The 23430-nt window shown below is 47.8% G+C and overlaps 1 protein-coding gene across 1 annotated transcript in view; it reads right to left on the bottom strand.

The window, feature by feature from the left end:
* NRF1 (nuclear respiratory factor 1) overlaps nt 1-17400 on the bottom strand; it is a 37429-nt gene extending 20029 nt beyond the window's left edge. Inside the window, exons 1-6 of the mRNA XM_026868034.1 lie at nt 15024-17400; nt 14672-14900; nt 11821-11935; nt 8774-8900; nt 8052-8192; nt 565-723 (exon numbers count right to left, since the gene is read on the bottom strand). Of these exons, the coding sequence (XP_026723835.1) occupies nt 565-723; nt 8052-8192; nt 8774-8900; nt 11821-11935; nt 14672-14900; nt 15024-15158 (906 nt within the window). The 5' untranslated portion in view covers nt 15159-17400. The remainder of the gene's footprint in view (nt 1-564; nt 724-8051; nt 8193-8773; nt 8901-11820; nt 11936-14671; nt 14901-15023) is intronic.
* Nucleotides 17401-23430: the final 6030 nt, after the last annotated feature.

Here is a 23430-nt window from a genome sequence, read left to right on the forward strand (position 1 = left end):
CCCCCCAGGGATGGGGACTCCCCCCTCCCTGGGCAGCCTGTTCCACTCTCGCACCACTCTTGCTGGGAAACATTTTCTCCTCCTGCCCAGCCTGACCCTCCCCTGGGGCAGTTTCCAGCCGTTCCCTCTTGTCCTGTCCCTGATCCCCTGGGAGCAGAGCCCAGCCCCAGCCTCTCTGCAATGTCCTGTCAGGAGCTGCAGAGAGGGATGAGGGCTCCCCTCAGCCTCCTCCTCCTCACCCTCAACACTCCCAGCTCCTTCCCTGGCTCCTCACAGGATTGATTCTCCAGCCCTTCCCCAGCCTCGTTGCCCTCCTCTGCCCTCGCTCCAGCCCCTCTAGATCTCTCTGGGATTGAGGTGCCCAGACCTGGACACAACCCTCCAGGTGTGGCCTCACCAGTGCAGAGCACAGAGGGACTGTCACCTCCCTGCTCCTGCTGGTCACGCTATTACATCCAGTTCTCGTTTTTCCCTGGCTCCACTGCACACCCTTGATCACAGTAAATGACCTGTGTGCTTGGAGTATAGACTTGTCTCAGACAGACAGACATGGGAGATACACACCCGCTGCTTCTGTTCCTCTGTGCGGACATCACTGCGGACGTTGGCCCACGGAATGTCCTCAGGCCACCAGATGGGCTTGCAGCTTTCCTTGCCCCAGCCTGGTTTCCCACGACCCGTGGAATATTTCAGCATCTCAGGGATGAAAGCTCGCAGCTGTGCCTGGAACAAACCACATCAGAGGGTTGAGAGCTTTTTAGGAACTCCTAATCTCTGGTAGTTTTGAGGTGCATGGTACTAAGTTATTACATTTAACTTCCATGGTTGTTGGAACCATCAACTGGAGGAGGCCTGAATGTCTAAGGAAGATGGACAAATACTTTACTTATCTTCTCCCAGGACTCAGCTTAGTAGCATGTGGAAGAGCAGAGACAAAATTAAGTTACAGCCAGTTACAACAATAAGGCACAAACACACACTGTATTAACATACTTCATGGTCAAACACTACCACCAAGGGAGCTAGCCAACCTGACAGGAAGAAAAAAAATGGTTTTAAAAAAATCAGAGTAATACAGAAAAAAAACACACTCAATGTCCCCACAGGGACAGGAACTCAGATGTGAACTGATGTATGTGTTGGAGATGCTGCAAAGAGGATGGAGCTTCAGTGAGCTGCTCAAGAACACAATCTCACACATACACTTCTCCACCCCTGCAGAACGTAACACACACTGGACTAATTTTCTGAATCTATTTTTAGCTTTTATAAGAGTAGGGACATCTTTCAACCTGATTTTACTTCTCCTTAGCAGCCACAAAAAACCTGGTCAGCTAGTGACTGCCTTTACCATCAGGAGACAATCCCTTAAAGACAGACTTGCAAAGCAAATCGAGCAGATACAGTCCCCAACACATCGACCAAGACAGATATGTGACCGAGAATACAACACTCGGGGTTTTATGACACATTTGGTTTTTGTGCTGGGGACTGTCTGGAGCCTCCAGAAAAGGCTGGTTCAGCTGCAGAAACAGAGCGGGAAGAGAAAGCAAGCTCATGACCACATACATCAGAGGAAACCCATGTTAACTTAAAAATAAACAGCTTCATTTTAAGAACACCTCCCTGCATCTCTTCATAGCTTTAATAGCAAGTTATTTGAGCCTCTGACAGTGCCACTGGGAGTCCTCGGGCCACCTTAGAGCCCCAAGACGCCTGGATGTGGAGGGCTCTGGGGCACAGCCGTGACGAGCACGCCAGGGCCAGCATCGGTTGCTGCCACGGCCACCATGTGGTCCCAGCTGGCAGGGGACAGAGGATCTTCTGCCATGGGAGTGTCCATTCCTCTCAGCCACGACGATCCTGCTCGAATGACATCCTGGTTCCAGTCTGAAAATAACTCCAAGCTGCAAATAACTCATTTACAAACTGCCTTTTCCACGTTGGCACAGGGAGTGTGCACTCAAGTCCCCCATAACATCGGTCTGCCAGAGGAAGGGAGGAATTCTTTAGAGGAACAGGAGACTGCAGACTGTCCCCGTGATCTCTGCAAAAAAGCCTAAAGCCCCTATGCACCAGGATCTGCAGCAGCTCTTTTGGACACAGGACTGCTCTTCAAAGCCAGAGCCCAACTGGAAGATGTAATGTGGGCCGTAGCTTACACAGTTAAACAGAAAAACTGAAGTGCGTTTTGGTAAAAGGGAAATAATTTCTTTGTATGCACGATTTACTACATTGCAGACAGCTTGCAGCAGTGGCTATGGACTTTAAAGGCAATACAAATCCAGTATAACGTGGGTCCATATATAGTGTATCTGCTGCACGCCCTACAAGAACGATCCCTGCTTAGAGAAGCAGCTGCATTTCAGCTCCCCCACTCCATGGACATCCTGAGCCACCTCAGAGAAGCTCTGAATTACAAACGGAGGCACAAAAAACCCTACTGTGCTGCCCTTTCTCCCCGGCCAGGACAAGCCTGTCCATGAGGCACCTTCCATTGCAGGGCCAACAGTCACCCCAACATGCTTCAGGGTCCCTGGTCGAGGTCTCATTTATCTAAATAAACCTGCTAACGGCATTGAGTTGCCTGATGCAAAACCAGTTAAAAGCTCCTTCCCAGAATCATTATCTGCAAGCCATGCTCCTTGTTACCAGATGGATTAATTACTGGTCCTAGGGAGTTCAGCAGCTCAAGCTACTCAAAGCACTTGTTAAGGAGGGTTTGCCTTTAATCCACCAGAGACACAATCAGCAGCAGTGTTACAACCTGCTCCAGTGCAAGGACTTCTCTAATTAGTGCCATAACGAGCCCTCACCCGGGCAGCTCACAGGGCTCTGACACAGGCTACAGCACCAAGACAAAGACCCCACATCTCCCAGGGCACAGCTGGGAGGAACCGGTGCAACCGCTTCATCTGTGGGAGCCACGGTTCTGCTGACTCCATCCATCCACAAACCAGCTGAAAATCCAATCTTTTTTTTTAAAAAAAAAAAGGGGGGGGGAAAAAAAAAAAAAAAAAAAATCTCTAGTATGGAGGGTTTGAGACAAACTATAAGAAATATTTCTTTGACAGCCTTTAGTAGACAGACTGAGCATCTTAAGTTTTAACATTGAGCTCAAGTCTTAGCGGGAGTGAGCTAATCCTGATTCCACCATTTGCCTCAGCCCAAAGCGCAGACAACTGCCCTCCAGTGCTGGGAACAAGCTGTCCTGCGTGTGGAGCCCCCAGCAATGCTTAATGTTTATGCCCTGCTAAGGAAAGTGGTTTCTAGAAGGGAACAAAACCCATGCTGGGAATTTTCTACTTGTCCCCACAGCTCAGCCTCAAGATCTCCAAAAAGTAGCACGGACCTTGGCTGCTCCCCAGTGTGGAAGTGGGCAAAGCAGCAATTGCAGCAAAGCACCCAGGTATTTTGCTCACTGGCCCTTTTTCTTGCAACAGCCAATTTTAGATGAAATGTTAAGTCTAAAATTAATGTTGAAACATTCAGATTAAAAAGCCAGGTATCTGTCAAGGCAGCAAGCAAGCTGTCACCACAAATTTCCTGCTATGAAAACCCACATGGCCCTGACTGAACTCTGTGAGGTCTCACTGCCAGGTTCTTTCTGGCAAGCAGGATGAAAGCGGGGTTGCCGCTGTCATAAATTCATCATGGCAAAGACGAGGCACGAGGTCAGCCTGGATGTCCTCAGCAAAAAGTAACAGCACTCAGCAGATGCATTAGTTCATGCCCGGCCACAGGAATCCGACCCAAAATTAACCACCTGGTCATCAGTGTGAAAAGCAGGAGGTGCTGTAGGTCTCCCCGTAGGCTGGATTTACTCTATATGCAAATCTTTCTTCTCTTCCACCCTGAAACCATGCTCAAATCAAAGGATGAGTGAGGGAGGAGTTTTAAGGTTTCGGAGGGGCACACCAGGGGACCAGGCTGTCCCTCTCGGGATCACCACCTCTGAGTAGAGTTTGGAGATCTGAGCGCTGGGCCCGACTGCTCGTTCTTGCTGGAAATGAGGCACGGGGCAAGCTCTGAGCTTAAATTCTGTAAAAGCAGGCAGCTGCCTGCGTGACAGTTCAAAGTATACACCCACCCCTGCATCCAGTACCTGGCAGGACTCGCCACCCTTCCCGCTGCTGGAACAACCGTCCAGGACTGGAGCTCAGCTGCACAGGGAACCCGATTCCCACCTCTGGTGAGCCCCCACTGCAAAACAAGGATGCTCCAACAACATGCTGGGAGAGCAGAAATTCAGGCTGTCCCCGTACCACACCTCTGACGTGGACCAGAAGGGAACACCAGCAAACCTCGCACCAGGTGACGGGGTCCAAGCACTGCAAGATCATCCCTGCTCCTCTGCGGAGAGGATCCGACAGCCACAAACTGAGTTTAGTTGCCATCTTTGGTTGCTTGGCTTCTCCTACGTACAAACGGCCACGTACAGAAAGATATCTGCTGGTTGTGCTAAAGCTGTTTGCAGGGCAGTAGGCAAACAGACATCAGGGTGGTTTTTGAGAGGCCCAGATAGACTTTGTTGGCTTGTATAAGCAGACTGCAAATCACAGGGGCATATGAAGTTTAAAAAAATTCAGATTAAAGGAAAAATCACTGTTCAGAAAAACATAAACAAATTCTAGTGACCTCAGTGAGAGCTGACTGAAGCATCGACCTCAGCATTACCCAATCTCACTCCTTAATCATATCAGCGAGCAACTGAGAACAAGTTTAGAGGCGAACTCAACTCTTGACGTCTAGTGTCAACGTAGTCAAAGTCCATAAAACATCGAGATTTCTCTCTGTAATGGCTGTGGGGTAAAAGCCCCACTGCAAGACATTTTTCTTCTGCACAGCCGAGGTGGGTGATGCTCTCCATCCGCAAGTTTATAGAAGCATCTTTGCTCAGGCTAGTAAAGGCTTTATTTCCCTCAAGAGCACCAGGGAAGCAGAGCAATTAAAAGGAGAGTTATTTTCATCTCCTCGTTGAGGAGCTAATGCCTCTACCACCTGCCCACTGACACCTGCAGCTGCTGAAAGCAGAGGCCTCCTTTTTCCACTCCCTGTGACACACCTCTTAATTGCCCTGCCCAATTTATTTTTATAAATATTTCAGTTTCCCATAGGGCTTTGTGCAACATAGTTGAAAAAAATCTCATTTCTTGTTAGCAAATACAAAGAACTACACCGGCAGCTCCGGGAATCAAGGTTCCTACAAAAAAACCCCAATGGCACCTCTAGCAGTGCAACTGGTTGCAGCAATGTAGGAATCAGAGTTATCATCCACTCTCTCAAACCAATGTATTTCAAATTGCTGTTGTGGTAAAAGAAGAAAAGACAGCATGGTGGCCCCACTGTTGGATGGACGAGATGATCTTCGAGGTCTTTTCCAACCTTGAGGATTCTGTGATTCTGCATTCAGTATACCCATGTTTTGTTTCTATTTAAAGTTTGCCCACAAGTTTGGCAAAAACTATATAGTAGCTGGATGCCTTCAGCAATAAAAATCATCTCCCAAGCACCCACACGCAACATCTTACTCCTTGAAAATTTTGCAAAAAGAAAGCCCTTCTGGGTTGTGAAAATCCACCCAGGAGTCTGCAGTCCTGTCCACTAATTCTAGTGCTCTGTCCTCAAGTGGCCTCCAGCCATTCAAGGATCTCAAAAAAGTTTTTAAAGACCTTTACAAAACATCATTGCTGTAGAATACATGGGGAAACTGAGGCAGCACAGCACTGGGTGCCCACAACACGCAGGCACACCACAGCAGCTGGGCTAACCAGGACAGCAATGGCCACAAAGAGCATGGACTCCATCCACAGCTCAGGAGAAAACTTCACAAAGCTATTTTGAGTTACCACATTGTACTAAAAAGACGAGGGCTAGTCCTAGCAAGATACTCATTTTACCATAATGCAGCCCAAGAGGACTTGAAATAAGAAGTTCTACGTTGCTACGCTGTTGCATCAGCAGTTTGCACACTTGCTGAGCGAAGGCCCCACAGAACACGGAGAAGAAAAACCATTTCTCATTTAACAGAGCCACAAAAAGCCTGGGAACGCAGGAGCGTTGCACATGGGGTGAAAAAAAAAAGCCCCGCCAGCAGCTAGTGCCTCGGACTGGAGAGCTGCTTCACACGTGGAAATGCAGAGCAATCAAACCCCAGGGGCAACTGGGCTCGGCCAAATCTTTGTGCGAGGTTTCCTGAAGACCAAGGCCACATCGTGTTTGGAAAAAAAAAGCGCCAACCTTATTTTTAGCTTCACATGAAAAGTATTGCTATTTATCCACAGATTTCTATGGATATTAGTATTTTATCCATAAAATAGAAGCAGAAAACACTCAAGCAGCCTTTGATGTTAAAATATTTAATTTCCAGCTCTATCACAAAAAATAAACAATATGCGTTATAAATCCAGCCGAGGCCTTTGCTGAAGTGAGAGCTTGTCACTTTTACTGCTGTTTGGACAACACGTGCAACATTAACAGCCAAACAGTTGATAGATCTTTTTATTGGCCCTTTTATATGCGCACATATCCTGCGCACTGCAAACCGGGGAAGGTTTTCATATGTGTTACCGGATTGCAACAACCTCCCCTCCTGATCTCACTCACCCACACTCCCTTCTCTCTTGTTTCCGCCCAGCACCCCACCAGCAGCAGCTCATTGTCTTTGCCCCTTCCTCAGACCCACGTGCTGGGGGTACGGGCAACTCCAGCTTCACTACTCGCCCCACGCTAGGACGGCCTCCCTCTACCAGAGCAAACAGGCATCTCCTTCTCCTTGTTGTAAGCCCATGGCACTTCTCTTGCTGTTATTCAGCTTAATTACTACAGTGATGAGGCCGTAAAGTCAGATAAACACAAGCATTTTGTTTGCCAATACAGATGAACTCAGAGCTACATACCTGTGATCTTTTGGCGGTCTCTCATTTTACTTTTAAAATAAAATGTTTCCATTTCTTACTTTGCCATTTCCATGGGAAACTGTTAATGACACAAAACAAAACCTGCCTGTGGACAGCTCTTGCAGATACCACCTTTCCCAGTGGCTTAAAAAAAAAAAAATCTAGCAACTAAGTTTTGTCTTACGCTGTCACGGATTACGAACGTGATCTGTTATCAGCCAAGGCACAGTAGATTTCTTTGTAAAATTTTATTAGAAGCGTGAGCTTGTCTCATTCCACCTAAGTAATGAAAATAGTGTTTTGACCAGAACGTGATCTTGCTGCAGAGCACAGAGGAAATCCCCACATCTTTGCTCTACTACAACACCTCTCTGTATGTTGCCCAAAGCCTCCAACCTTTCCATTTGGCTACTCCCTCAGAAGAAACCGGCTTTCAACATCTAAAATTTGTTGTGATGCATCACACAGTGTATCCAGAGCCTCCTGCAAAACACATTTGCCTGCATTCAGGTCCTGCACCCCAGGGGAAGGAGATTTCCCTCCAGACAATTCCTCCCACATCAAAGAAGCTTCTCTGGAGGGTCCCCTCCACTTTCTCCTAGCAATAAGGAGGCCAGCAAAGGGAGTCCCCAACATGCCAAGGGCAGATGACTCCCTGTCTCCATCAGAAGTATCTCCCTCAGGGTCTGACCTGAAGTGAAACCATTGGCAAACTCCCCTCTGCTCCAATCCACGACAGAAAACAGAGGAGGGAACAAAGTACATCACACAAGGAAGGTCCAAGGAGCCTAAATCACAATGGTACTCCACAAGTGACCTTCCTGGCCTCAGTGCCTAAAAATTACTGCCGAGTGCAGAATAAATATCTTCCCTGTTCATAGTTTATGGAAGGTGACAAAAACAGCTCAAAGAGGCACGCTCCCAGCACCCCGAGCTCTAGTTCTTACCAGCATTTCTACTGTTTCACGTAGAAAATAAGCACCAATAACAAAGCTTCACATCTAACAACTATCTGAGCTGTTACAGTCCCACGGGAAAGAGGAGATCAAATGCGTCCCCTGGAGATTCAGGCATAAGCTCCACTGCAAAATAACAGAACGTGACTGCAAGATGCCAAATCTCTCTGTGGTTCTGCCACGTCTGGCTGCTTACCTGGGTCATCTTGTCCACCGAGACGGGAATGCCATCGATGGTGAGGGGCGGTAACTCTGAGTTAACCTCCTGAGGCGCAGGAGCGTGCTCTGCTAGTGCCGACTCCAGGTCTTCCAGAATCATGCTCTTGTACTTGCGTACCTGTGGGGAATCATTAAGCTCAGGTAAACAAGGTAAGGAGCACCAGGAGAGGAGAGGGCAAGGATGCAGGGCCAGCCACCTTCCCCAAGGTGCTGCAGAACAGCAGGAGCAAACACCACCACAGCTGGCAAGAAAAAATACCCACTGGCCCAAAAGACGTGACTGCATCGAAGAGCTGATGATGAAATATCAAGTAACACTGGCAAGTGGCAGTATTTACTGGATTAAAAGAAAAGTTCTGAAGCAAGACTTATCATGGTCAGGATCTGCTTCATTTACCATCTGGTCTGCAACAAGGTGCAAGCACTGACAGTTGAGCCGAGTTCAAATATATCATCTCTACCTGCTCCCTCTTATTTTTAATCCAGGATATTTAACCCTGGTGAGATGTCTTAGGCAACCATTCATGCAGTGAAGACAAGACCTCAGTGCTACCCTTGTGTCCACACAGCCTGAACTCCTGTTTCCAGGGTTTTAAACACGACCTTCAGATCACTGCCAGGCTTGCGAGGCTGCCTTGAACAGAATGAGATCTGCAGAGGCGAGCAATTTATCACACAGCTTTTTCTAGAGACACCTACCACGTTCTCCAAGGGTGCAGCACCGAATACTTTAAAGACAGGATTGGGTTTGGAGGGTGAGATGCACAGAACGATGGCCTGCTGCCCCACGCGGGTGGTGTACTCATCCAGCGTGGCTCGGAGCTTCCTGGAACGGAGGCACAGAACAGTGAATAGGTTGTCATTGAAAGCCCTGTAGAAACACAACCCTCTGCATTCTAAACTCTCTTTCTTAATGCTATCCATTCACAAACCAGGTAAGAAACAGAGCCCCAGCTGGTCAGATTAGCCACATAAACCGCTTCTTCCTCCACTCCCGCAGGCCTGCTGCGCTCCCTGCAGTCACCCAGCAGCTCAAATATCAATTATTTTCCCTTCTTGCCTTTTTCCATTGATGTAAAAAGCAGAGAAATCACCAGAGCAGCAAAGCTAGGACAGCAAGAGTCTGCATATCCGCTCTGTCACCGTCTAAGTCTATTAATAATACAAAACTTGAAGGTAAAGAACTTGAATGATTCAATAAAAGAGGACTGCAAACAGAGGTTATTTTACATCCAGCCTCATAGCAGTGCATTGCAATTCTCTAGTACCAAAGTCCTCCTCAAACCAGAACTGTAAGAATTCAACCTACAGCTACAGGACAGGCAAGAACCAGAAACACTGCAACAGCTCAGCACAGGAAACCCAGGTATTCCAGACAGCTGCCACATCAGCAAGTCCCTTTGGAATGATCTCTCTGCAGGAAGAAAATGCTCCATCATATACTTTCTGCCTCTTGTTCGTTTTTAAGCAACATGTCAGAAATGTTGACAGAAACTGATAAAGCAAAAAAGTAGCAGCAGTTATCACCAGCTAACTTGAGCATTGCCCTAAGGTGACAGTTTAGTGTCTGCCCTGGTCATCGCAGGACCCACTGTTAGCAGCAGAGATGTGACCAAAAAGCACCAACACCACAATCAGCCTCACAGAGATCCCCAAATCAGAAGTTGTAACTTCCCACTTGATCCACAGCGGTGTAAAAATCAAGCACAAACATGTTAATCTGATGAGAGTGCAAAAAAAATGATGCATTGTGTCATTATCTTATAGGTAGTAAAATGAAGTAGTTGTATGAAGGGAGAAGAAATAATTCCTTTACAGAGGAGTTTCTTTTAAAAGATATTGTTCATATTTCAAGACAGAAAATAATTTGCTCTTCTGAAACGTTGCAATAAACACGGCTGAGTCAGGGAAAGGAGGGAAAACCAAAATGGAGCTATAAAAGAAAGGGAGTGCACTCCCAGGGAATATTATTTAACACTAACCCTGCTCCACTTCGTTCCAGTTTGATCATGTACAAAGGGTGATGTAGGCCTCAGCAGATGAGTAAGCAGTATGAGGAAACCAACTTAATTTCTCACCAACTTTACAAGAGTTAGATGAGGAGAGAGGGAGAAAAGGCAAAACTCTGGCCATCACTACTTCAGCGCATTAAGTGTTCGTGCAGGAGGACATCAGCGAGAAACGGAGTGACAAGTACTCCAATTCCTCTGACATAACCCAATTAAATCCAAAACAGTTTAAAAACGCAATAATTGCCTTCTTCCAAAACCTAGTAAATAGTAACAGCCAATATTTACAAATGTTTTCTGGCGATGGAACTGCAGGCAATCTCTCTGGGCTTGTGGAAAGCCTGCACAGCGACTTCAGTACCAGCGCTCCTAGGTGGCCATCAGGCGGGCAGACAGCCTCAGAGCACCTGGAATGCAACACCTGAAGGGCTACGGAAGTTTGGTGTCTACGAAGAATGTTTCTAAAGCAAAGAAAGTGTTTCAGCTCTGGCTGGCATCTCCCCCTCAATTATTCTCCCCCAACACTGCACACTACAGGCTGGGTCAGTCTTCGGCGCGGAGCTGACACAACAGGCTCTGCTGGCAAAGAAAATTCAGGTATACACACACCTAGATTTATTCATGGGATCATTTTATAATGCAGGAAAGACTTTTTTTGTTGGGTAGATAAGTCCTTCATGCCACTGGGATATGGCTGTAGCTTCAGATTCTCAGGCCAGCTGCTGTTAAAGCCACCACGAATATCTCACAAGGCAGTGTTACCATGAGAGATTTAACTTGTGACTAGCTGCGGTTAAAACAGAATCCCAGAATCATCCGGGTTGGAAAAGCCCCTGCAGCTCCTCCAGCCCCACCATGACCCTCCCCCTGACCGTTCCCAACTCCCCCAGATCCCTCAGCGCTGGCTCAGCCCGACTCTTCAACCCCTCCAGGGATCCCGGGGACTCCCCCCCTGCCCTGGGCAGCCCATTCCAACGCCCAACAGCCCCTTCTGCACAGAAATCCTTCCTCAGAGCCAGCCTGACCCTGCCCTGGGCAGCTTGAGGCCATTCCCTCGGGGCCTGGCGCTGGCTCCTTGGCTCCAGAGACTCATCCCCCCTCTCTGCCCCCTCCTGGCAGGGAGTTGCAGAGGGCCAGGAGGTCTCCCCTCAGCCTCCTCTTCTCCAGACTGAACCCCCCAGTTCCCCCAGCCGCTCCCCAGCAGACCTGTGCTCCAGACCCTGCCCCAGCTCCGTTGCCCTTCTCTGCCCACGCTCGAGTCATTCAATGGCCTTTTTGGGGTGAGGGGCCCAAAACTGAACCCACTCAGCGAGGGGCGGCCTCACCAGTGCCCAGCACAGGGCTCAGATCCCTTCCCTGTCCCTGCTGGCCACGCCAGTGCTGACACAAGCCAGGATGCCATTGGCCTCCTTGGCCACCTGGACACACTGCTGGCTCCAGTTCAGCCAACTGGCAATCAACACCCCCAGGTCCCTCTCTGACTCACAAACAGAACTGTGGATCCCACTGGAATGGCCACGTCGGTCCCTGTGATGGTAATATCACATTAAAGATGAGTAGAGCTGCAATTTAACCCATTTCTGCGAAGCAAAACGCAGCTCTTGAGTTCCAGAAAAGATGCACAAAAAACTCCCAAGCTGGGCAACTTCTGGACAGCACATGGTCTCACCACGCTCGGCCCTGGGGACGGATGGAGGATGCAGACAGAGGTGTCGGAGCACGGGCGGGAGTCCTTACCGTAGCAAACGCGTCTGCTGCCTCTTGCGGATGGACGGGTTGGATTCAAAAACGTGTGGTCGCTTTCGTTTTTTACCCGTTGCCACGGCAGCAGCTGCTGCCATCCCCACAGGGCCTGGAAATCAAACCACAAAGGGTGAATCAGCACACATAGCTCTGGAAGTGGCCAGAAAAGATACTGCCATTGCCCACCCCACCTAGGGATGAGTCCCAAGGGCTTCCCCACCCGACTGGAGTGACCCAAACTCCCCACTGAGCTCCCCAGCCTCCAGGATCCCTCCTCTCCAGCATCAGAGGTGTATCAAAAGGCTCCAGTCCCCAGTCTAGCAAGTCCCAGCTCAGTCCCAGGTGAAAGCCACATATTTCAGTTCAGAGTTTTCCTTACAATCACATAATTAAGTATTTTATCTTGTACTTGTAAATATAAATGCTTATATTTACAAGTATATTTATAAGTATAAAAATATACTTATAAATGTACTGGAAAAGTCTCAAATATGCCAAAACTTTAAATAACTGACACAACTGAGGAGGATCCTGGTGGTAGGGGAGAAGAGACCAAGCACGTCATGAATTCTGCTCGGACACCTTCACCTAGAGCATCAGGAGTCCAAGGCTTTTCTTGGGGATTAAGGACCAGTTCTAATGGGAAAGAAACTGAAAATCCAGAGTTCCCAACAGCATCCTACAACAGTCCCCTGAAGAACAGCAGGGACCACGGCAGGGCAGTGCTACTGCTTTTGTGATCAAACTCTAGACAGAGTCTGCATGAGGGAAAGTTTCATTAATTAGAAGCAAACCAAGCAACACGCAGCGGATTGCGCTTCCATCAGCGATCTCCAGAAACGAGTGTGGGGTCAGAGTCAAACAGCTCCTGAGCCTGCATTAGACCCCTCTGACTCCTGAGCAAACCTCAGTTGCTCTGTGTGTAGCTTCTCCATAGGTCAGAGGTGCAAGATCACATCAGAGTCACAAAACTCACTATATTTTTGTGTTTAACATTGATGAAGCTACAGGATCAGACAGTTCTCAGCTACCGATCAGTGGAAGCTGGTAGATAATAACAAAAGTAACATCTGATGATAAGTTTTCTCTAGGCAGCTGGCTATGGGAGAGGGGACACTAATGGGCAGAGCTCTGGGTGCCACTACAGAGCTAGGTTTTGTTAATCAGTAACGAGCTACCTGAGCACTACCCACGGCGGGCACAGCAAGCACCACTGCATACTGCTCCAACAATCCTGTGCTTGTGAGAAATGAAGAAAGATGTTGACTTTTGGGGGACTAGAAGAACATTTGCTCTGGAGAAGTGAGGAAGGGCTACGCTGGGCTCTCAGGGAAGCCAGCCCATGCCACAAACTGCAGCCACCTGCCCTGGGGAAGAGGGGAAGCTCCTGCCTTGGGGTGCCCACCAGGCCAGGGGCTGGAAGGACACTGGGTGAGCTCGCAGGCAGGTGAGAGCCACCAGAAGCCCCTCCTGCAATCACCACCTGGGACTGAAGAGCTTCTGTGCTAGAAGGGAAGGGGGAAAGGAACAATCCTGCAGGAGCTGAGGCTGGAAAATTAATAAGCAATGGGTGCAGGATGCTCAGTGAAGTGGTGGAACTTCACAGGTCCAGTCAAGCACATCAAGAGTTTTATATCTCAGACAAAGGCTGATAAGTGAGTGCTTATTTATCACTGCATTTTTTTCTACTAGTGAGGTAGATCCACTACAAGGCACATCTGGAGGGCATTTACAAGGGCTTCACCGGAAGGAGTTTGTGATTCTGAAATACTTTCCAAGCCCAGGTATGCCAGGAAGCTTTGTGGCATCTCCTTGAGAGAGGCCTAGCATGTGAACACCCTGGCTAAGCAGGGTTGTGTAGCACTCCTGGGTTATTTTTGCTGTTGTTTATATGGCCCTGAAATAAGCTTGGTTTTTGACATATTCAGTATTTCATTTTTTGAGGCAGCACATACCAGGGAACATTTTTATTGTACAAACAAGTCTCTTATTCCCAATACCTTTATATTAGACACAGATAAAATGATGTAAGATTCAAGCAGACATAAAACCTTGCGAAGAAGTGGCTATTAAAGCCAGGGCACTAAGGAAGCATTCATGAGCCAGCAGTGTGCCCAGGGAGCCAAGGAGGGCAACGGCATCCTGGCTGGTGTCAGCACTGGCGTGGCCAGCAGGGACAGGGAAGGGATCTGAGCCCTGGGCTGGGCACTGGGGAGGCCGCCCCTCGCTGAGTGGGTTCAGTTTTGGGCCCCTCACCCCAGAAAGGCCATTGAATGACTCGAGCGTGGCCAGAGAAGGGCAGCGGAGCTGGGGCAGGGTCTGGAGCACAGGTCTGCTGGGGAGCAGCTGGGGGAACTGGGGGGGTTCAGTCTGGAGCAGAGGAGGCTGAGGGGAGACCTCCTGGCCCTCTGCAACTCCCTGCCAGGAGGGGGCAGAGAGGGGGGATGAGTCTCTGGAGCCAAGGAGCCAGCGCCAGGCCCCGAGGGAATGGCCTCAAGCTGCCCAGGGCAGGGTCAGGCTGGCTCTGAGGAAGGATTTCTGTGCAGAAGGGGCTGTTGGGCGTTGGAATGGGCTGCCCAGGGCAGGGGGGAGTCCCCGGGATCCCTGGAGGGGTTGAAGAGTTGGGCTGAGCCAGCGCTGAGGGATCTGGGGGAGTTGGGAACGGTCAGGGGGAGGGTCATGCTTGGGCTGGAGGAGCTTCAAGGACTTTTTCAACTCAGGTGATTCTTCCCTAGCAGAGCACCCTGTGGCATGACGAGACCACCCAGCATCCTCGAGCACTGGTTGTGACCTCTGCACAAACCCTACGTTCAGCAAATGACGCCGAGCATCCCGCTGGTTTTACCTGCTGCTGCCAGGTGGGCAGTGACCTCATCAGCAGCCGTGGAGTTGAGGATGTCCGAGTCATCGTAGGAGGTGTCCTCTGGCGAAGATGGCGAGTCCTCATCCGCACTCAGCATGCTGTGCTCTGTGTAGGTGGCCACATGGACCTGCTGCACCTGCTGGGCCACTGCGTGGGCCTCGATGGTGGCCATGTGCTCTGTTTGGGTCACTCCGTGTTCTTCCATTAATAGCTACTGTCAGAGGAGACAAAAATCACAGGAAGGGGTTACTGACACTGAATTAAAGGAGGGCAGCCAGAAATTTCTGAGCCAGCTAGATGAGCAGGCCATGACCAAGAGGGAACGAGAGATTACCTCCCCCAGTGGCAGTGGTCTTCTACGAGAGGGAAACAAAAACTGCATCAGGAGCCAGAAGAGAAACTTCAAGTTTAAGAGTTTCAAAAAATCCATAGTTCCAAACAACATGGCATAGCAGGCAGAGGCAGTCATCGTTGCTGGAGGAAAGGTCTTTAAGGATCTTGTAGCCCCGAGATTATGTGCCCCTCCCACACCCTACACATTAAGAGGCCTGATCAAAGTTGGAAATTTTATTTGCCACTTCAAGATCTAGCTTTCAGGGAAGGCGCTCAAGAGCGATACACAATCTCTCTCCACCAACCTCAGTAGCTCAGGACACAAATGAGGATGCCAGTACAGAAGTTTACTGGCAGCAAGTTGAGTTCTGGAAACCACTTTTGTTGTCTCACTTGTTTGGATTCCGGAAGCCGGCAAAATCACTACAACCCAAGCACAAATATTACATAAAGCATATTTATCTAATGCATCTAGTGGTAAACCACTGAGCAAGGTAGCAGCTTACAGAGTCAGCAGGGCACTGGACCACACAGCATGAACATAAATCTGTGCAGAAGGAACAAGAGAGGAGATACACAGATATTTTCAGTGTGTGTCTACCAGACATTTGTGGAAAAGGAACAGCACATCCTTAAGATTTCAAACTGCATTAGAAGAATTAGGACATCAACCCTCGAAAACAGATTCCCCAAAACGCTCTCAGTGCAAACTGCAGAGGGAAAGAGATGACCAGCTGTAGGGAACAATAAAATACAACCAGCAAATTCCGACCCTGTAAGCACTATCATTGAATTTAAAGCTCTTGACTGACCCCCCCTCTTCATGGAAACCTGCTCAGCTTGTCCGGAGAGCGCTAGGAGCACGGACACAGACCACAGAGTGGTCTCGGATACGTGGCTGTGTAACTGCTCGATGAACTCAGACAAGCCATGGCATCACACGCAGCTTTGTCCTTCAAAAGCTTGCAATAGCTTCTATTATCCATATCATCTCATAAATACATAGCACTTTGCAAATTATCAGTGTGACAACAACCTCAGCCTGACAAAATAATCACCAAGCTTCTACTGATCATACAAACCCACATCCTGATGAGCAAAACATGGAACACCACGGCAGGACTGATGAGACACTGGCACCCAGACCAGCAGAAAGCACTTTGTCAAGAGGGTTATTTCGACCAAACTAACCAACAGTTACACAAAGAAGGAGCAACTAATTGAGACGTGGCAAGACAGAAAGCTCCAGAGCAGAACAGAAGACACCTCAGTTGGAGCTGCTAACATGTGGGCAAACAGGAACAGATCAGGTGGGAGGTTGGAGAAGGTTGAAGGAGAGGACCTGAGCCTTGCTCTGAATTCAGGAAAGAGTACGAAGGGACGGGTATGACCAAGGCTGTGGAGGAAGGAATATTTTTTGCAGCAGCAGAAACTCAGAAGCAAGGAAACAGTTGCCATAGTCCAGACAACAAATGGAAAAAAAGGTAGAGCGGGGACTGACTGGTGTTTAGATGCATTTATTTCTGCCTCAGATCTACTGACCAAAGAGCCAAAATGAGACAGATATTTTTTTTCCCCCATGACCAGCTGGTTTCTAAAGGCTTGCTTCCACATGCCTCAAAATGTCTTCTGCAACTCAGTGAACTGACTATTATGGACATTTATAAAACAGCTCTTCCAAAGGCAGTTCCAACTTGAAGACAGCAAAAATAGGGATGCAATGATTTTAGAGAGTCCTGTCCTCAAAACAGGACCCATTTCCCCCATTTTACTTAAGCACATTTGGTTTTTTACGGGAAACAAAAGCTGCATCTCAAACGCAAGGAAAATATTCCCCGGATAGCAGTAAGAGAAAGCTTCCCATTCAAATGCCAGAGGCATGTACATTGTTAAACAGGGGATGAGATGAAGTTTCTGGTGTAGCAACAGGACCAAGATATTGAAAGGAGACTTAAAATGAGCCAAAGAAGTCCACTGAACACAAAGTCAAAACACTCATTACTGTGCAGACGTTATAACCACCAAACCATGCTGGTCTTGCCCTACTTGAGCCACACAGAGGGTGGTTGCAGTCCATCACCTCATCTGGACTTGCCCAGCCAGACGAGATGTTTGTAAACATCGTGTTATCCCTGAAATGGCTGTGGGCAGCCAGACAGCCACCCTCTTGCTCAACAGATGGTGGTTTCCCAACCGCTTAGGGTTTAGGATGAACTAACTTCATGTTGCAAAATTATTTCATTCCTACTGCAGCCACCACAGTAACCTTGGTCTTCCTTGAGAAGCCAAATCTGACCTAGCGACTTTGGCGTGGTTTCCCAAACAGAAATCCAGGCTGGGTGAGGAGGGGATGGAGAGAAGCCCCCAGGAGAAGGACTTGGAAGCATTAGCAGATGGAAAACTGACTGTGAGCCAACAACATGTACTTGTAGCCCAGAAAGGCCCCATGTGCTGGGCTGCACCCAGAGCAGGGTGGGATTCTCCCCCTCTGCTCCGCTCTGGGAGACCCCCCTGCAGGACTGGGTCCAGCTTGGGGGCACCAACAGCAGAAGGACACGGACCTGCTCCAGCGGGGTCAGAGGAGCCACGGAGATGCTGGGGGGGCTGGAGCCCCCCTGTGAGGACAGGCTGGGAGAGTTGGGGGGTTCAGCTGGAGAAGAGAAGGCTCTGGGGAGACCTTAGAGCGGCCCCCCAGGGCTGAAAGGGGCTGCGGGAACGGGGGGAGGGACTCGTCATCAGGGGGAGGGATCGGACGAGGGGGAATGGTTTTAAATTGAAAGAAGGTGGATGTAGATGAGATTAAGGAAGAAATTGTTCCCTGTGAGGGGGGTGAGGCCCTGGCACAGGCTGCCCAGAGAAGCTGTGGCTGCCCCCTCCCTGGCAGGGTTCAAGGCCAGGTTGGACGGGGCTTTGGGCAACCTAGGCTAGTGGAAGGTGGCCCTGCCCAGGGCAGGGGGGTTGGAACTAGATGGTCTTTAAGATCCCTTCCAACCCAAACCATTCTGTAATTCTATGATTTACTAATACAAAGAAATCCAGGTACATCTTTCTAAAGTGTTACTGAACTTTCCAAAAAGCCAAAACCAATTTCCAAAGCATTTGGCCCAGCTCAACTCTGTCCAGTTAACCAAGAATTCAGACCTTAGAGGCCGAGCTCCTGAGGAAATACCAGCCTCCCTCCACTGACCAGAGAGGGAGGCCACAGCAACCTGCCTTCGAACACAGGCATTGTGGGTTTGCAGCTAAAACACAAAAAAAAAGAGTCCAGATTAGAGAATCCATTTATTTTCCATGTCTGTCTATGGCCTATTTCTCTCCACGCTGTACACACTTCTAACAAGACTCACATAAAATGAACAGCCTCTACTAACAGACTAGAATTTCCACAGCTACCACCAGCTTCATTGTGGAGCATCAAAGCCACCTCCATTAACTGACGTCTGCATGGGGGATAGAAGCAGAAGGGAACTGTGTGTCTTTAGACAGTGGCTCTTCATCCATGAGATAACAGCGCTCTCACGCACAGATATTTTCTAAATGTTAGAGCGATACTGGTTTGATACTGGTTTGCGTGTCCCAGCTTGGCAGTCAGTCTGGTTATAAGCAAGGACCTGTACACCCAACTGAGATGGAAGGAAGGACTTGGTCACATATTTAATTATGCAGCTGGCTGGTATGATGGAAGGAAGCATGGTCTAGCAGCTAAAAGAAACAAATATCAGGATATAGGTCCAGTACTGGAAGCTGCCCAGGTACTGAGATGACCATAGCACCAGAATCACCCTTGGCACTGGGAAGGCTGGGGAAGAGGCACATCTATATTTACACTCCCACTAACACTGCCCCAAGAAATTGAGATATTTTTTTTGTTCATGAAACACTAAGGGATCCCCCTAGAAGTTCCTAAATAGTATGGAAAGGAAACTAAATTCAATCTGGACAACAAGCAAATGTTTTCAAACTTCTGTTTTCTATCCAGGCGTGGGCAAGAGGAACTCAACCATGCGGGACAGCAGAAGTGCTATTGTGAGACTTATGAAACTACTGAGGTTATGGCTAAAGCCAAAACACCTTCTAACTCACAAACCTCCCTAAAAGGCTGCTAGAGTTAGAGGCTGCTGTTGCCCAACGCTGTTTACAACTCAGACTGTAATATTAGAACCATTCAAAAATAGCAGCAATTCAAATACCACCAGTAAGGAAGGGACCGAGATGCTGAGGTACATTGAAGCAAACTGAAAAACTTCTGGTTGAAAAAAAAAAAAAAAATCAGCTGTAAACTCCTTCCAAGGAATTTATTTTGCAATCACCATAGAAAAATGGTCAAGGAATATATAAAAAAAAAACACCAATAGCCAAAACACTCAGCAGCCCAGGTCTTTCCCAAGCTACCATGCTTCTTCTGAAAGGGTATTGCTGTTTTTCTCAATGGAGCAACACAATTTTAAGTACCTTCCATTAAAACAAAAAATCTATTTATCCACAGGAAAATATGAGCAGAACATAACTAAGCGTAGTAACCTTTTAGCTCATCAGGAGACACTGCAAGACAACGGATGCTTCCGAAACATCTTTTCTTTGGGAGGAAACCTGCTTGAATCACGAGGCAGTCTACACCTGATGCCACCAGAAACATTCTTTATATATAAAATTAGTAGTAGAGTGAAACTATGCATTTCTGAATCAGCAAGCAGATGGCTGGGTAAGCGACATCGCAAACTTAAACACATGTGCATTTGATCCAGTTTTTACACGCGCATGTCCTGCTTCAGCACACAGAGCCTGGCTGAATTGTGGCATTTTGGGAACAGTTAGCTACAAGCAATGACTGGGATAATCAAGAACAAGATCATCACGTTTATTTAAAGATGAAGCCCACTTGATTCAAACAAGGTCTAATAACCATCAAACTACCACTCAAACTCTTTCCTCTCTCCACTGCCTCCCTCCCAAGAGTCCGAGGTACATGCTGTAAAGTATGAAGGTCACTTGCTTCCTCTGTGGCACTATTAGATTTCCTCACTCTTTATCTTTCCTGCCTGTAGAAAAGCAGGTATAAGCTGGAAAAAAAGGCAATAAACTACTAGAGCTCTTCGGTAAAGAGTGCAGCCTGCCCAACTGTGCAGACACCACCACCACCAGCTCTAGTAATTAATTTCCAAGCTGTAACTCAGATTAATTCTAGTTTAACCCAACAGCTGGCTTCATTCAGTGCAGATTTTCTACTTTTTCCGCTTTCTACTTTCACACCTCTACATTTTCCTTTCAGAAAATTTCCAATTGTCTCCAGAATCATACACTGATGGGCACTGAGCCTTATCTTTGGGTGCTGAAACCTTTGGTAGTTATTCACATATTCAAATTATTCCCAAAGGATCCTTGATACAAGTCAGACTTTGTGGGCAAACACCCTGACTGGCAGTTTCTGCTGGTGATTACCAACCTGTTGATACTGTTGCTGCCCCAACAGCAAAGCATCTCTGTTATGCATCCAAAGGGTCTGCACTTGGATTTGAACAGGGATTCAGGCACAGGAAATGAAAGGAAAGTTTGTTTTGATTAATTTTGGAGATGAGTATTCATCCTTCCAGAAAAGGGAAGTTTATTCCCGTTTTCCTTCAGAAACCAGAAGAGTTTTGGGTGTAAGGAAACCCTAATGATATGATGATGCCTGCAAAGACATTTCCTGGTAGTTGTAGCTTAGTCCAGAAGCCTTGGATGACAGCCAGAAGTATTTTTAAAGGCATTTAAAAGTGCTTAAACAAAAAAATGAGGATAAAGTCCCTCTCATCACACAGTGCAGTTGCTTTATGACTGTGTCAGAGGTTCCTTTGATGCACTGTCAACTATGATCAATGGTTGTTGACACCAGCTCTGGAAGAATACCAGATGCAGGAGGAGCAAAGCAAACTAAAATAGCAGAAGCCGTACCATTCAAACCAGAAGAAAACAACAGAAACTGAACATAAAACCCACAAATCTACATTAAATTTAAACCCACGTGGATTAAAACGAAGGTCTCATCTGCTCAGCGTAATATGTGGTATGAATGTAAAGAGATGTAACTTGATCAATACAAAACCATTAGGGTTATCCCACTGTAGAAACTGTCCTCTACCACCACCACCTAGTTTAAAGTTGCTTCATGGGTGCTTTAAACTGAGCCAAAAATAAAATGGCCACACCAGAAAAAATGATGAGGTACACCAGCATGACTGGAAAAACTCTCTTACACAGACAGGGCTTGGACTTATTTTTATCCTTTAGACCGCTGAGGCGGTTTTACTTCAGATGCTGCAGAAGCACAGGCCATTGTCTTCTGAGAGCCTTAACTTCGAGACGAGCGTTCGTCTGCCGGCATTTTAAATTACCAGTTTTACTAACTCATCTCACACTGCGCCTAATTCATCCGAAACCCTCTTCAGATTAACAGTAAATAAAAGAATCACTGGATCTCACTTCTTCAGCCGTTTCAATAATTTCATTAAGGATGCAAAATACCGATTATTTGAATAAAGACTGAAGGGCTGAGACCCAGAGTATTTTGACAGACCTGCTCTGCGCTCTCTGACGCATCCACAGCTCACACCTGCCACGTGTGCTCAGATCCCTCCTAAGAGAGCAGACACTGCACAAAAAGGAGCTCAGGGAATGCAGGGGCACAAGTTTTAAATGAAAAGAGGGTACATTTAGATCAGATCTAAAGAAGAAATTGTTCCCTGTGAGGGGGGTGAGGCCCTGGCACAGGCTGCCCAGAGAAGCTGTGGCTGCCCCCTCCCTGGCAGGGTTCAAGGCCAGGTTGGACGGGGCTTTGGGCAACCTGGGCTGGGGGAAGGTGGCCCTGCCTGGGGCAGCGAGGTGGAACTGGATGATCTCTAAGGTCTCTTCCAACCCAAACCATTTTGTGATTTTATAAGCCTACCATTCTGAAACGGGTTGGGAAAAGCTAACAGCCTTCTCAACATCCAAACCATCAAATATAAAGTTCTCATGCTCAAGTTTTGCAACCAGACCCTCATTTTGCTCCGGCATTTCAGCGCTCACTCAATAAGCAAACCTCTCTCCTGTAAGCCAACACCATACAGCCCAAGAAGTCACTGTGAAAAAGGGTGGGTTGTCTTTCCTAGAAAACTTGCTGCTTCATCAAATAAAGAGTGCTGTATTTGCAAATACTCCTGGTTGTCAGAGTTCAGGTTTCATACCAAGAGTAAGTCACTACGGGTAGAACATGAGGCGAGAGTTCACCTCTATTCTGTAACAGCATCCACAGGAGTATGACGTTTTATAACTCAAGTGCAAGAGTTAGCAAGTCACCAACAGCAAATGGAGAGTCCAAGTCTCACGCAGCCTGTTCAGTGCGCTGTAGCACAACCTTTCCTGACCAAAGGCTTTGGGAAGGATGAAGTCCCACCCCAGCCAGCGGCACAGCACTGCTGCACAGAGGAACCAACCTTATTTGATGGACACCCAGAGCTCGAGCAGCAGCTCTGCCTTCTACAGTGTTATATGCACGGATTTAGAAATTACACAGGAGGAAGACACACAGACACACATTCTTTACCAGAATCCACTTTATAAGTGATCAATGTCAGCAATTACTTTAACAGAGACATTAACCTTTCCAGCTTGGGATACTGTCCCTGTATTTGTTGCAGGCTGGTCAGGTCATCGACCCCCTTCTCTTCCCAGCAACAAGACTCAGGAGAAAGGCTGCACTGCAGTGTCCTCTAACAAACTGGCCTCAAAATGCTGAAAAAAACTTAAATTTATAATGGGAACAAATTTAGATGCTACGGGAAGCTACACTAACTAGTGAAAAAAGAGGTAACGAGCTTACATCAGTTCACATCTCTGGAAGCAGCCAGCCAGCCTGCATCAAGCTTCTCCTCACCCCTCCCCCTTCATCTAAACATCAGGGGAGTCAATACCTGAACCCACGAAGGTGTGTGCAGAGGTCTAGGCTGGTGTCCACAGAGGCCCAGGTCCTCCACAGCACAGACAGGTTATTAAAAAAGGCACAAACCAGGCTGTTAGCTAGCGACAGAGCCACTGAAATACAAAGAAGTGAGCAGCCTCATGGCCTGCAAAGCCTCTCACGTAGAGGAGGGTTTGTAACGGCGTTTTCCCAAAGCCATGCCTTGTACTCAGAGTACTGTAACATAAGCAGAAAGGAAGAGACAAGCCAACCTTGTGGCTGCTCAGTTAGCTCAGGGGACATCAGATGTTCCTGGGTTTTTTCAATGATTTTTTTTTAATTTGCTTTGGGTTTTTTTTTTTAAATTAAGTAATTTAGAGGATGTATTTAAGAGGGCCAATTCTACGCATCCACTCTCAAGAATAATCCCTCTGGCTCATTTTCTAATTTGTTTCAAAGGAATGGAAACACTCCTGTTTTCTTTTCCAGACCA

This window comes from Athene cunicularia, assembly GCF_003259725.1.
Source record: "Athene cunicularia isolate RWA chromosome 1 unlocalized genomic scaffold, athCun1 chr1_part2, whole genome shotgun sequence".
Lineage (NCBI taxonomy): Eukaryota > Metazoa > Chordata > Aves > Strigiformes > Strigidae > Athene > Athene cunicularia.